We start from the raw sequence: 12,216 nt of genomic DNA on the forward strand, positions 1-12,216 counted from the left end.
TACCAAATGTTCTGGTTAAAGACGAATCCTGGATTTGGAAAGGTTGAAGGCCACGGGGCTAGTGGATGTTTTAAAGTCTCTTGGAGGTGTTATGCTAATCAGAAAGGATCTTTAGCGCAATTCAGATATGTTTTGTGGGTGGGAGGGAGGATATAGAAATTCTTTGTCAGTGACTTGCTCTATCAAAGTAAGCAAGATATAGAAGATCTGTGTCTCTTCATGTTGTTATTCAAGGTTTAAAAATAGCTGCCTGAAGCAAACTTGATGTTGGGGGAGGAAGTGTTTAAACTTTTTCACTTCCTGACCTTTATCATGAACATATTGTCCACCCCAGAGCTGTTATTAGTTCCTTTGGGAAAAGACGGGTACCCAGATTGTAGCTGTCTTGTTTCGCCACTACATGACACCCCAGGTTTATTAATAAGTGTATTTGTCAGGGGGAAGGAGCGGATTGTGAAAATGGGGGCGGGTTAGGCCTTTCTCAAGCACTGTGCCCTTGATCCAATGTGTCCTCATACCTGCTCTTAACATGCTTTTGGGACATCTGCTGACATCTTTTGTCATTTGGCTCTTTCTGGGCACCTGTGCTTGTGACCTGTGGGATTGGCAGAAGGGATGTTAGCACCTAGACTCTTACTCTTACTCTTACGCCTTCAAAGTGTACATCACAAATCACCTGGATAATGTAATTTACACGAGCAGGAGCGGCTGCCATGCTCTGAGTTTGACCAAATAATACAAGATTCTACTGAACATAATGAGGATAAAGTTGTTGTTGCTGCTGCTGCCGCTGCCGCTACCCTCAGAGAATGTCCACAGACTTGCCCTGGAGCTTAATCAGTGTGAGCCCCTCAATATTTTCCTGCAGCAGAGTGGGTGACTGGCAGCCCCCTCTAGTGGGTGCAAACCCCAAGTCTCTTCTTTCTTCAAGGGACCAGCACCCACAGTCCCACCCAAACCTCACTCTGGAGCTGTCCTGCATTATTTCTGCTCCCCTAGTAGTTGTAGCAGAAACAACTGCATTCTGACTGAGTTCTGCTGTGGCAACCAAACCTTCCAGCAGGCTGGCCTCTGCACTGGGCATGCTTGACTATTGGCCCTGGCTTTGCAGCCTCGGATCAGATGCCTCCTGAACAGGAGTGGCAGGGGCTGGGACTGTGTTTTGCCCGCCTCTCTTGGCATCAAGGCAGACATGGTGCATCTGCTCCTCTCTTCACACTTTGAAGTGCTGCCTCTGGCTTGACTCTCAAAGGCCTCATTGATAAAGCTGTAAATAGAACTCTTGGCCGGTTGCTGGCTTAGAGGCATGAAGACATCCGCCAAAAAGAGGATGGTTACAAAACGTATTTTCTCTCCCGGCTCAGCCACCAGGCTCTGCTCCCAGCCAGGCAACCCCATGCCAGTGTTTTAGGGCCGCACCGAGTGGTTGATTAGCTGATTAAAAACCTTTTGATTGACTGAAAACACGGCACCTGATTAATTAGGCAAAGTATTTTTTAAAATGTTAATTATTCATGATAAAGATACTTATTTTCATTGCAGACATTCAGAGGTTGGTTTTCAGTATGACTCATTCTGGAGTGCCTGGCAGATACCCTCTATTTAAGAGCACATCAAGCCCCTGCTATGAATACTGACTTCAGGACTATTCCAGCTGACACTGGAAGGGCGAGAGCAATGAAATGACTCTAACTGGCAGCTGCAGCCTCTTTGGTTTGGGGAAGAATTGGGATCAGAATCCTCTTGCATCAACATTTGGCTTGGCCTTTTGTGGGCTGATAGAGGAGGTTAGCTTGGACTGTTTAATTGAAACTTGGGAGCTGGTCTAGTGTGCCACTGCTTTGCTAGTGTCTGTAGGGAGAGGTGAGTTACAGAGCAGGCCATGTTTATGGGGATATAGTGTCTGTACAGCTTCCAAAGGGCAGGACGCCAACCTCACGCCTCAACCAACTGAACCCATGGGAGTCCAAGGGCCTGCTTAAATTGCAGCTGTTTCTTACACACACACACCACATGCCTGGTTAGGGATTCTCCTTGCAAAGACTGAAAACAAGAAGTGGAAGGAGCATAAAACCTCCCATGTCTTTATTCTACTCCTCCACCTTGCACAGGACTGGAGTAGTTTGGTTAGTGCTACAGCTTGATTCAGATGATTGCTCTCATATTTTCAGAGGGACAGTGGCTGTTGCTGCTTTGTCCCTGTGTGCCCTGCTTCAACCTGGGGTCATTTTCATGTTTCCTGGGCAGCTTCTCTCTCTGGAAGAATACCAGCTTGTCAGGGGAGAATATCGACTGGGACTGTGATACAGGGGTGAAAATGTTAAACCTGTGTGCTGCAATCCTGATCCTCATTCCCGGTGACCTTTATTATAAAAGTAAAAGCAAGACCTCTTCAGTGTTCCCCATGCATTTTATGTTTGCAGCTGGTTCTCTGAATTAGCATCTTAAGAACATCACCACGTACTTTGGGCAGGCTAAAAATGCTTCTGCCCTAATTCAAAACCCAAAGTCATTAAAGGAAACTACCCCGCTCACCCTGAAATGCTGCGGCTTATCTCCAGTACGAAGTGGTTAGCAGAATAGGGGTCAGCATGAGCTGGGATCTGTCTGGAAACGGGATGTTAGAGCAGATGGGACATTCGTCTGAGCCAGCAAGAGTATATGATTGCTTGCTTACCTCCCCGCCCTTCTCTCTAAAGTCCCAGGGCAAGTTGAAACACTTCAAAATGGCAGATACACTATAAGGATCAGCTTGTCTATTAAATGTCCACAAAATATGAAATGACTTCAAGTTATTCTCAAGCCATTTTTACACGAAAGTGTGTGTTTGCATTAATAGGTAAAAAGTGGAGTTTGCTGTCCAGGTAGTTCCCACGTGGTTTCTGTTTTCCCATCATGGGGGCTGTCACAAGGGTTTGCCTGTTCTTGTACCCAAAGTTCACCCATATTTATTAAAGAGGAAAACCTGCCCCATACTTTAGGAAAATAAGAAGAATGGCTCATCTTATCAGCATCCTGCTCTTACCCTGGCTATCCAGATATCAGGGGTGGGGAGTAAAGGTAAAGGACCCCTGGATGCTTAAGTCCAGTCAAAGGCAACTATGGGGTTGCGGCACTCATCTCGCTTTCCAGGAGCTGGGACAGCAACGGGAGCTCACCCCATTGCAGGGATTCAAACCGCCAACCTTCTGACCAGCAAGCCCAAGAGGCTCAGTGCGCCACCCACATCCCTACCAGAGGGAAACCCACAAGCAGGACCTGAGTTCAGCAGTCTCAGCTCACTGGTGGTTCCCAGTGAGTGGTATTCAGATGCCTACCACCTCCAAGATGGGAGGTAACACACAGCCATCATGACTAGTAGCCATAGATAGTCTTATCCTCCATGAACTTGTCTAACTCTCAGGGCCATCCCCGGGTGTTTTGCCACCAGAGGCAAAAGAGAAAACACTGCCCTGTCACCACCTCTTCCTCTGTTGCCCACCCACCGCTGTGCACCCACACGGCATCACATGTCTCCCTACTGCCACCTGCCAGCCACTGGGCAGTACACAGGCACACAGAGGAAGAGGCTGACAAGTGCAGGGCAAGCTCCATGGAGGCTGGATCGGCCGCTCTCCCAGCTTTCTGGAACCTGCCACTCTGAGGGAACTGCCTCACCTCATGGGTGGGCCAGCCCTGCTAACTCCAGGTTGGTGGCCATCATTACATCTTGCAATAGCCCTTGTATCTACAAGTGAAGGGTGGTATACAAATTTAGTACATAATAAATACATAAATAAATAAATACAGCAAATTCCAGACTTTAACAACAGTAAGCGCTGGGTGGATAAGTATTTTCTTTGCACGGAATCCTCCAACACTGAGTTTCCTTCAATGGACCTGTATTATAAGAAAAGGAGAAATACTTCTCTCTGTCAACATTCTCTACCTCCAAAAATTTTAAACGCTTCTCTTCTGTCCTCCCCTTACTCGCCTTGCATCTAAAAACCTCCAACTGTTGTAAAGGTAACTGGAAAAAAGTGATCTTGAACATAGTGACTGGTTTTGTTTTGAGCAAATGAAATAACTATGACCCCTTTAGGGTCATAAATTCTCTGTCTTGCAAAACAAAGAGCCCATCTTTTCCTAGCGAGGAGAAGCAGGCCCCTCTTCATGATGTACCAACGCTGCTTTGAATTACGTAGGCTGTATCTTGTGAAATCAGCCAGTGAAACATGCAATGCTCTCTCCACAGAGTGAGTTGTTTGTGTCTCGCACGGCATGTCACGTAAATAGTTGCATAAGAAGTCACACTTGCATGCCAAACTGTGCTGCTTACAGGGCGAGCTTGACTGCCTTTTGCATGCTCTGCCCTACTAGGAATTGCTAACCCAGAGCTGGGGGAAACGGGAACAAGGCAAGGAAGCATTAGCATGCACAAATGTTGTAGTGTCATGGAAATGTGATGCTTACGCATCATCTAATAGGTGAAATGAGGAAAGTTCTGAAATGGAACTTATCTGTGCTGACTCAGAGCCAGGTTTTGCATTTGCCTCTGAGTGGCCACTGTGAGAATGGGATGCTGGGCTGTTTCAACCATTTGCTTAATCCATCAGACTCATTTTACATTCTTGCATCAACATTTTAGGGAACTTACTGGACTCTGAAGCTTTGATTTGGAGGGAACTGTACAACCCTACGTTTTAAGATTTTCAGGAGAGGCTATTCTTTCTGCCCTGCCAATATCTGTAGCATGTATGGCAGAACTTAAGGCAGGGCCTTCCAAGTGGATTCCCCCAAACTCTAGAGTTCCTTGCAAGGGAGGCCCACGTAGCCTCTGATTACCTTCTGTCAGTAGGAAGAACATAGGAAGTTGCCTTCTGCTGAGCCAGACCCTTGGCCCCTCTAGCCTAGTATAGCCTGCACTCTGGCTGGCAACAGCTCTCCAGGGTTTCATGCAAAGGACCTTCCCAGTTCAGCTACCTGGAGATACTGTCAAGGATGGAACCTGGGACCTTCTGCATGCAAAGCAGATGCTCCACCACTGACCTATGACCCTCTCCTAAAGGGGAATATTTTTAGTCAAACGAGGCTCCAAGTAACTCCTCTTGTTTTACGGCCACTGCAGTGCTGCTATGTGTTCTACTGGCTGTTGTTGTTTGTATTTGTTGCACAGGAAAGTTGCCATTCCTCTAAATTCCTCAAGGCAGACACTTTTTGCCAGACCATATTCACAGAGTAAAGTTTGCACTGGCTGCCTATATGCTACTTGGCCAGGTCAGGCAGAGAAATGAGAGATCACGTGGTCCCTGAGATATCCTGGACTCAAGTTGTTAAAGGGCCTTGAAAATAAGAACAATGAACCTGGCTGGGTAGCATATGGGCAACCAGCACAAGCTTTCCATCGCTAGTCTTATGTGCTAGCAATAGTCTATCCCAATCAACAGTCTAGCTGCTGCATTTTGCATAAGCTGGAGCCTCCAGACCAGGCCAACAGAGAGAGCATTGCAATAACTGAGTCTTGTCAATCAAGCTGGGCAATTTCCTCCAGTAGAAGTTGGTGGGGAATCTTCCGCAGCAGGGGAAAAAACCCGGAGTGTGTCAAACATGGGTGAAGCCATATTTGGGGAAACTTGACTCTTCTTCCGCCTATATGCAACCCTTCTCCTTTGTACTTGCATAAATATAAGTTGAAGACGTCACTGAGATGGTGAGTAATGCTTCACTGCTGGACCCCCTTTTGCTTGGCATGGGGGGGGGGGCATCATGCCACCAGGATGTTAATGAAGAGGAAAACTCAGCCAGGCTTTAAGGGCAGTTTCATAAGTTCTCCCTGCCATTCAGCGCCCTCGCCTCCTGCGCTGTTATCATGTGGATCACCCTCCGCCCCTCTGCTGATGGGAAAGCTGGGCATATTCCTTTAAAAGTAAGGGAGATAAAGGGTTCTTTCTTTGCTGTGAACTCCTGCTAATCAGTTTACTTTGGGGAAGAGGCAAATCAAGCAACGGCACCCTTGGAAGGAAAATAGGACTTGGGAATTCAGAGCTGGGAGAGGCGGAAAGAAGCTGGCAAGTTCTCCCCTTTTCTTTTTCTGGGACAGAGACCCAAAGGAAGAAACCAGGAGCAAGAGAGCAGAAGCCAAGAAGACACGGGTGTTGGGCTCTCCAGCGTATTGTGCCAAAGAAGGGTCACTGGAAGCGTGTTGCTGACTCTGCCACCCCAAAACTTTGTGTGGAGCATGTCTGGTCTCACAGCTCCGTTCTGAGACATCTATCCATCTATTCCCTTGGAGGAAGAGGGGCCACAGAAGTTTCTTTCAGGTTCCGCAACCTACAGGTGAGTTCCTGGACCATGCTAACTATATACTTCTCGCCCAAGAGAAAACTCTGTTGCAAAATCCTGCGGGTCTCCTTTGTCTTTCTGTAGCATTCCCACCAAGGTGCCACCATGTCTGTGCCATCACCCCTGAGGGTGCTGCCCAGCCCCCCGAATGCCACTGCAGGCATTCCCGTGAGCAACCAGACCAATGAGACATTCTGCACAAGCAGCCAGCAGGTGGTGATCCCTGGCGAACTCTTCCTGACCCTGGGGATCCTGAGCTTTGTGGAGAACTTGTTAGTGGTGGCCGCCATTGTCAAAAACCGGAACCTGCATTCGCCCATGTACTATTTCATCTGCTGCCTGGCTGTGTCAGACATGTTGGTGAGCGTCAGCAACCTAGTAGAGACCCTCTTCATGCTTCTGCTGGAGCATGAGATGATGGTTGTGCAGCCCACCACCGTGATGCACCTGGATAACGCCATGGACATGCTGATCTGCAGCTCCCTGATGTCCTCGCTCTCCTTCCTCGGCGTCATCGCCGTTGACCGCTACATCACCATCTTCTACGCCTTGCGGTATCACAGCATCATGACCATCCAGAGGGCCGTCACCATCATCGTGGTTGTCTGGGTGGTCAGCAGCATCTCCAGCACCATCTTCATTGCCTACGATGGCAAGGCGGTCATCCTCTGCCTGGTCATCTTCTTCCTCTCCATGATCACCCTGATCATGGGCCTCTACATCCACATGTTCACCCTGGCTCACCAACACGCCCGCAGGATCTCCAGCCTGCAGAGGAAGCAGTCGGCACCCCACTTCACTAGCATGAGAGGGGCCATCACCCTCACCATCCTGCTGGGCGTCTTCTTCATCTGCTGGGGCCCCTTCTTCCTTCACCTGATCCTCATCCTCACCTGCCCCGAGAAGCCCGCCTGCAACTGCTACTTCAGATACTTCAACCTCTATCTCATCCTCCTCATTTGCAACTCTGTGGTGGACCCCATAATTTACGCCTTCCGGAGCCAGGAGCTCAGGAGGACTTTGAAAGAGGTGGTCTTATGCTTTTGGTAAGGAGCAGGCGGCACTGGGGGTCTGAGGGTGCAAGTAGCCGCTGGGGCTCTCCTGCCCTCCCCAGAGGCAGCAGAGGCAGCCACTTTGCAATTGGGAGCTCAGCGCCCCCTGGTGGCACTGGGGATGGGCAAGCAGAGGAAGCCTCTGGGAGGAGGTGCCAGGCAGTGTTCTCCACATCCCAAGGCCAGAAGGAGGAAACAAAGTGTGTGTGTGTGTGTGTGTGTGGTGGGGAGGAATGTTCTTTTGCTTCCGGACTGCCGCCAGCCTAGAGGCATGACTGAGATGCTGTATAACTCTCTGCAATTTCCTTGCTAGTGATCTAGGGAAGCCATTCGTTCTTCCTCTGTGAGGGCTCCAGGCTGTTCCCGTCAAGGTGTGCAGAGCAGAGGGTGAGGATGAAAATGGCAGGTGCAGCAACATTTTCCCAATGCAGAAGAAGGAAGACTATGTGTGCGTGTGGCTGTGTACACACTCCCAACTGCGCTGCATCTAGTGCACAGCAACCTTTGGTTTGGGAAGTGGCATACAAGTGATGTTAACCACAACCAATATTGATCCTCTCCTTTCTGAGGAAATGCTGTGTTTTGATGCATTCCCCACCCCGCCCCCCAAACCAGCTCTGATTTGACTTGTGTAAAGATACGGCCTCACTGTGTTTTAAGCCAGTTATGTGTGCACAGCCTAAATATGTGTTTTGTATGTCAAGGAGCTTTGCAGGGTAATAAAGAGGAATGTTTCAGAGTACCGGAATGTGTGAACTGAGCAACTCCAGGAGGGCTCTACCTGTCTAGGGGTACAGGGTGGGTGGTCCAGTTTAGAGATGTGGACGTCTTTTCCTAAATCTATTTCAGCACTGGGAAGGAAACGCCCTAAAATTTCAGATGCTGCAAATCTCTCCCCCCCCCCCACATTCTTGTAAGACCTGACTGGCAGCCTCTGACTGTGCTTCAGAGGACTTCCCTCCCTCCGTCTTCTGACTTCATGTTTGCAGTCTCTACAAATCAATGCAACTCAATAAGTTGCAAAATGGTACCTCTGCCCATATCTCAATCCTTTGTCCAGAATTCTTACAACATTGTCCTTTCACTGAAAAATAGGCCTGAGTGATGCTCTGTGCTTATGTGAGATTATCTCTCTGAGTAGATCCCCAGAGAGATCCCTGCTTTTTCCAGTTTCCAGGTCCTGCAATAGATGGTTGTGGCATCCCTTACCTGGTGGCTGGGCTACCTTGGGCCAAGCCTGGAGGAAGCATCAGGGACTCACAATCCTATCTAAGTTACTGGTAGTTCCTTTTCAGAACATGCTATTAGAAGTAGGAGTCAGTCTTCGGATTCATGGTGCCCAAAGCACAGGAGCCTCCTAGTGCTGCATCATATGTCACAGATGGGAGTTGCCTGTAAGGAACCTCTCACACATATCCCTGTCCGGACCTGTGCCATAGTGATGCTTCCATGCAAAACAAGACAAGCAATAGCTCATTCCAGGCATCACCCCTACTGGCCGCCTCTGGGGCACCTGCCTGGGCAGGTGCACAAAATCATCTATCTGGCAATGGAGTGTATGACATGCATGTGTGTGGTGATGCAACACTATTGTTACAGTGAGATCAAACATGGGAGAAGCTTCCCATCCGTCTCACACCATGGCACAAAGGTGTGCAGTGAAGTGATGGAGACGGCATCAATACAGCTCCTTGCCAAGGGTGCAAGGGACCCCACAAATGCCTCTGGGAGCATGCCCACCAGAAGTGGGTGACCAGGAAATCCAAGTCCGATGAAGGACAATTGTCTCCCATTCACATGATGGGCTGTCCCACACAGAAGATAGTTCTTCTCTGTTGCTCCAGAATCAGTGGCTGGAAAAGGCAGAGAAGTAGACTTCAATGAGGAAGGCCTTCCAGATAGTGGCAGCTGTTCAGCAGTGGTTTGGGAGCTGGTGGGCTCTCCTTCACTCAAGAAGAGGTTGAGCAACCATCTCGCAGGGTTGTTGTAATTATATTCTGCATTGCAGGCCCCGTATGGAGGAGGAGGTGGGGCTAAGTAGCCTTCAAAGTCTTGTCTGATGCTGTGATTCTAAAAGCATTTGAGCCAAGAGTTCCCAAACTGGTTTATGGCATTTCTGTGGATTTGTGGTTAAAGGCAGGAGACAGCACATCTATTGCATAGAAGATTCATACTGCATTTTAATTGCTTCTTTTGTTTATTATGTTGTATTACAATTTGAATTCAGTGGAATACAAGGATGTGATTTTAAAATGCAATTAAAAATCACACAGCATCTAGTACAGCAGAACAACACAATTGCTTCAACAGGCAGACAACACCATTAACCATTTTCTGAGGGACTGAGTGGTTTGGGAACCATTGCTCTGAGCCACATTGTGTAGAATACAAATCATGGGTCAGGATGAGGGAGACAGGAGGAGAGATGAACGGCTTGTTAGTAGAAAGTGTATTCCGGAGAGCATAACAACTCACTTGCAACACTGTATAAGAAGCAAGTTCAGTGGGTGTTTTTTGTGGGGTGTTGTCTTTCTCATATGCACCAACTGTGTGCATTCTCAGACACAAACACACAAATACAGAATGCTGGGGGAGAAGCACACAGCACTTTTATTCCACCTTCTTATTATCTGATACACAATATTTTGTAGGTTTTTGTGGTGCATGTGGCATAAATGTGCAGCTAGCAGGTTCTGTGTGGGAGAGGAAATTGCGAGGGGGCTGCAACTATTTCTAAGAAGTGAGAGCTCCATCTGACCAGGGGCTTTTGTTTTGTTTGAGCTCTGCCACAATGAGTCATGCCTATAGAAATATGGGGGGGGGGGGTCTACTCCCAGCCATTCAGCAATCTGACTAGTCTCTGACACGTCACTCCCCCTGGGAGGGAAAAGGGCCTTGCCCCCATCCTCTCTCCTGTCAGTGGGCTGCAGCTGAGGCACCAGAACAAAATCACAGGGTCCTTTGCATGCCCACTTCTGCCTCACATGCCTAAGGCAGCTTCATATTATTCTGGCAGGGTGGCTAACCTTTTTGTTAGGGAAGGACCTAAGTTCAGTGCTAAAATAACAGCAGGTTTGCATGCAGAAAGGCCTGGGTTCAAGTATGGCTGAGAAAAGACTCCTACCGGAAACCTTGATGAGCCGCTGCTGCCTGTTAGTGCAGACAATACTAAGGCTAGATGGTTTTCAGTGCGTCCATTCCTTGCCAAGGCAGGTGCTTTACCTGAGAAAGAGGGTGAACTGGCTGTTTGCTCACTGCACAGTCACACTCGCTCCTGAGTTCCTTTGTTTCTCTCCAAGGCCTGATGTGATTCTCCTTCAGGCAAGCCCTTTCTCCAAGCTCTGTCATCTCTGATTACTGCTCCCTGCTGCTCACTCTGCAAAAAAAGAGAGACCTCTTTCTGGGCAAGGCTACTCCCCAGGGCAGCAGCCCCATCCACCATTCTGGGAATTCAGCTGCTGTGGGGAATGATCTCAGAGTGCTTTTCCTTGCTAGGAACTTGGCTGCATTTTACTGCCACTACAGATGTAGGAGGGACTGCGCAGGCAGGAAGCCTGGCAGAGAGGCTGGCATGGGATGACCATGAACAGGCCCTGAAGAATAGGCGGAGAAGGGCTTAGAGGCCAGCAGAATTTATCCTAACCTGCAGCTAGAAATGTTTTCATAGAATCATAGACTGGTAGAGTTAGAAGGGGTCCTGAGAGTCATCTCTTCCAACCCCCTGCAATGCAGGGATCTCAGCTAAAGCACCCATGGCAGATGGCCATCCAAGCTCTGCCTAAAAATCTTCAAGGAAGGAGAATCCACCAAGCAATGCTGGATTACCAAATAGGCAGCGGAGGCACCGGTCTATGGGACCCATGCCTTTTAGGGGCCCAACGACAATAGGTAAAATAATATTGATTTGATCTTGAAAGAAAATTACAATCAGGACTTCTTAGTTCAATGCTACTAGATTGGGGGGAGGGTGAGATTTCAACAGCCTAGGGGCCTCCACAGGATTTAATCTGGCACTGCTTCCAAAGGAGTCTGATCTCTTAGTACCATCAGAAAGTTCTTCCTGATGTTTAGTTGGATATTGGAATATCCTTTCTTGTATCTTGAAGCCATTGGTTCTGGTCCTACCCTCTGGAGCTGGAGAAAACAACCTGGCTCCATCCTCCAGGTGACAGCCCTTTAGATATTTGAAGATGGCTATCATATCTCTTCTCAGTCTCCTCTTTAGCAGGTTAAACATACCCAGCTCCCTCAATCATTCCTCATAAGGCTTGGTTTCCTGACCCTTTGTGCATTAGGTGGAAAAATTGTCCAGTGGGAACTATTTGTGTGCGTGCAGTTTGAGAATAAGGGATTATCAGTAAGGAGCTAGATTGTTCTTTGGAAAAGAAATAAATGAGATTTCTCCTTCTTCCCTGGACCCTGTCTCTTCCTGCTTTCTGAAATAATAATTCTGGGGTGGAGACGCTTGTGGATTGGGAGGGCCATCAATACAGATGGGAAGCTTAGACCAGACACTGGGGGGCGCTGGTGTCCAGCAACAGGAAAGAGAGAAGCAGCTTTGCCTTGGTGGACAGCAAAACTTAACCCTGAGCCAGTGACAGAGCCCACGTGAAATCCTCTCAAAGAAGCGTTGGGTGCCCTTGAGCACATACAGAGTCCTGCCAAGAGGTCCCAGCCAAGCACCCGGCATCCCTCTGTGATTTAAGGGTTGGGCTTGAAGATAGGAAGATATCATCAGGCCTAGGCTGGCTGCTGGCGACCAGTCCCCTCTCCTTGTATTATACTGGCTACGGGAAGGGGGAGGTCGCTGAACCACTGCGAGCACCGACATATTCCTCAGGCA

The 12,216-nt window shown here is 48.6% G+C and overlaps 1 protein-coding gene across 1 annotated transcript; it reads left to right on the forward strand.

Moving 5' to 3' along the window:
• Positions 1 to 5,682: 5,682 nt before the first annotated feature.
• Positions 5,683 to 8,112, forward strand: MC1R (melanocortin 1 receptor). The gene is made up of 2 exons (XM_083513791.1): positions 5,683 to 6,315; positions 6,406 to 8,112. Exon 2 carries the CDS (start codon positions 6,427 to 6,429, stop codon positions 7,369 to 7,371), a length of 945 nt encoding a protein of 314 aa, XP_083369917.1. The 5' UTR covers positions 5,683 to 6,315; positions 6,406 to 6,426; the 3' UTR covers positions 7,372 to 8,112.
• The last annotated feature ends 4,104 nt before the right edge of the window (positions 8,113 to 12,216 follow it).

This window comes from Podarcis liolepis (assembly GCF_965112155.1).
Source record: "Podarcis liolepis genome assembly, chromosome: 7".
NCBI classification, from domain to species: Eukaryota; Metazoa; Chordata; class Lepidosauria; order Squamata; family Lacertidae; genus Podarcis; species Podarcis liolepis.

Coding starts and splice junctions, on each gene's coding strand:
- MC1R (XM_083513791.1), top strand. CDS start 6,427: ATGTCTGTGCCATCACCCCTGAGGGTGCTGCCCAGCCCCCCGAATGCC.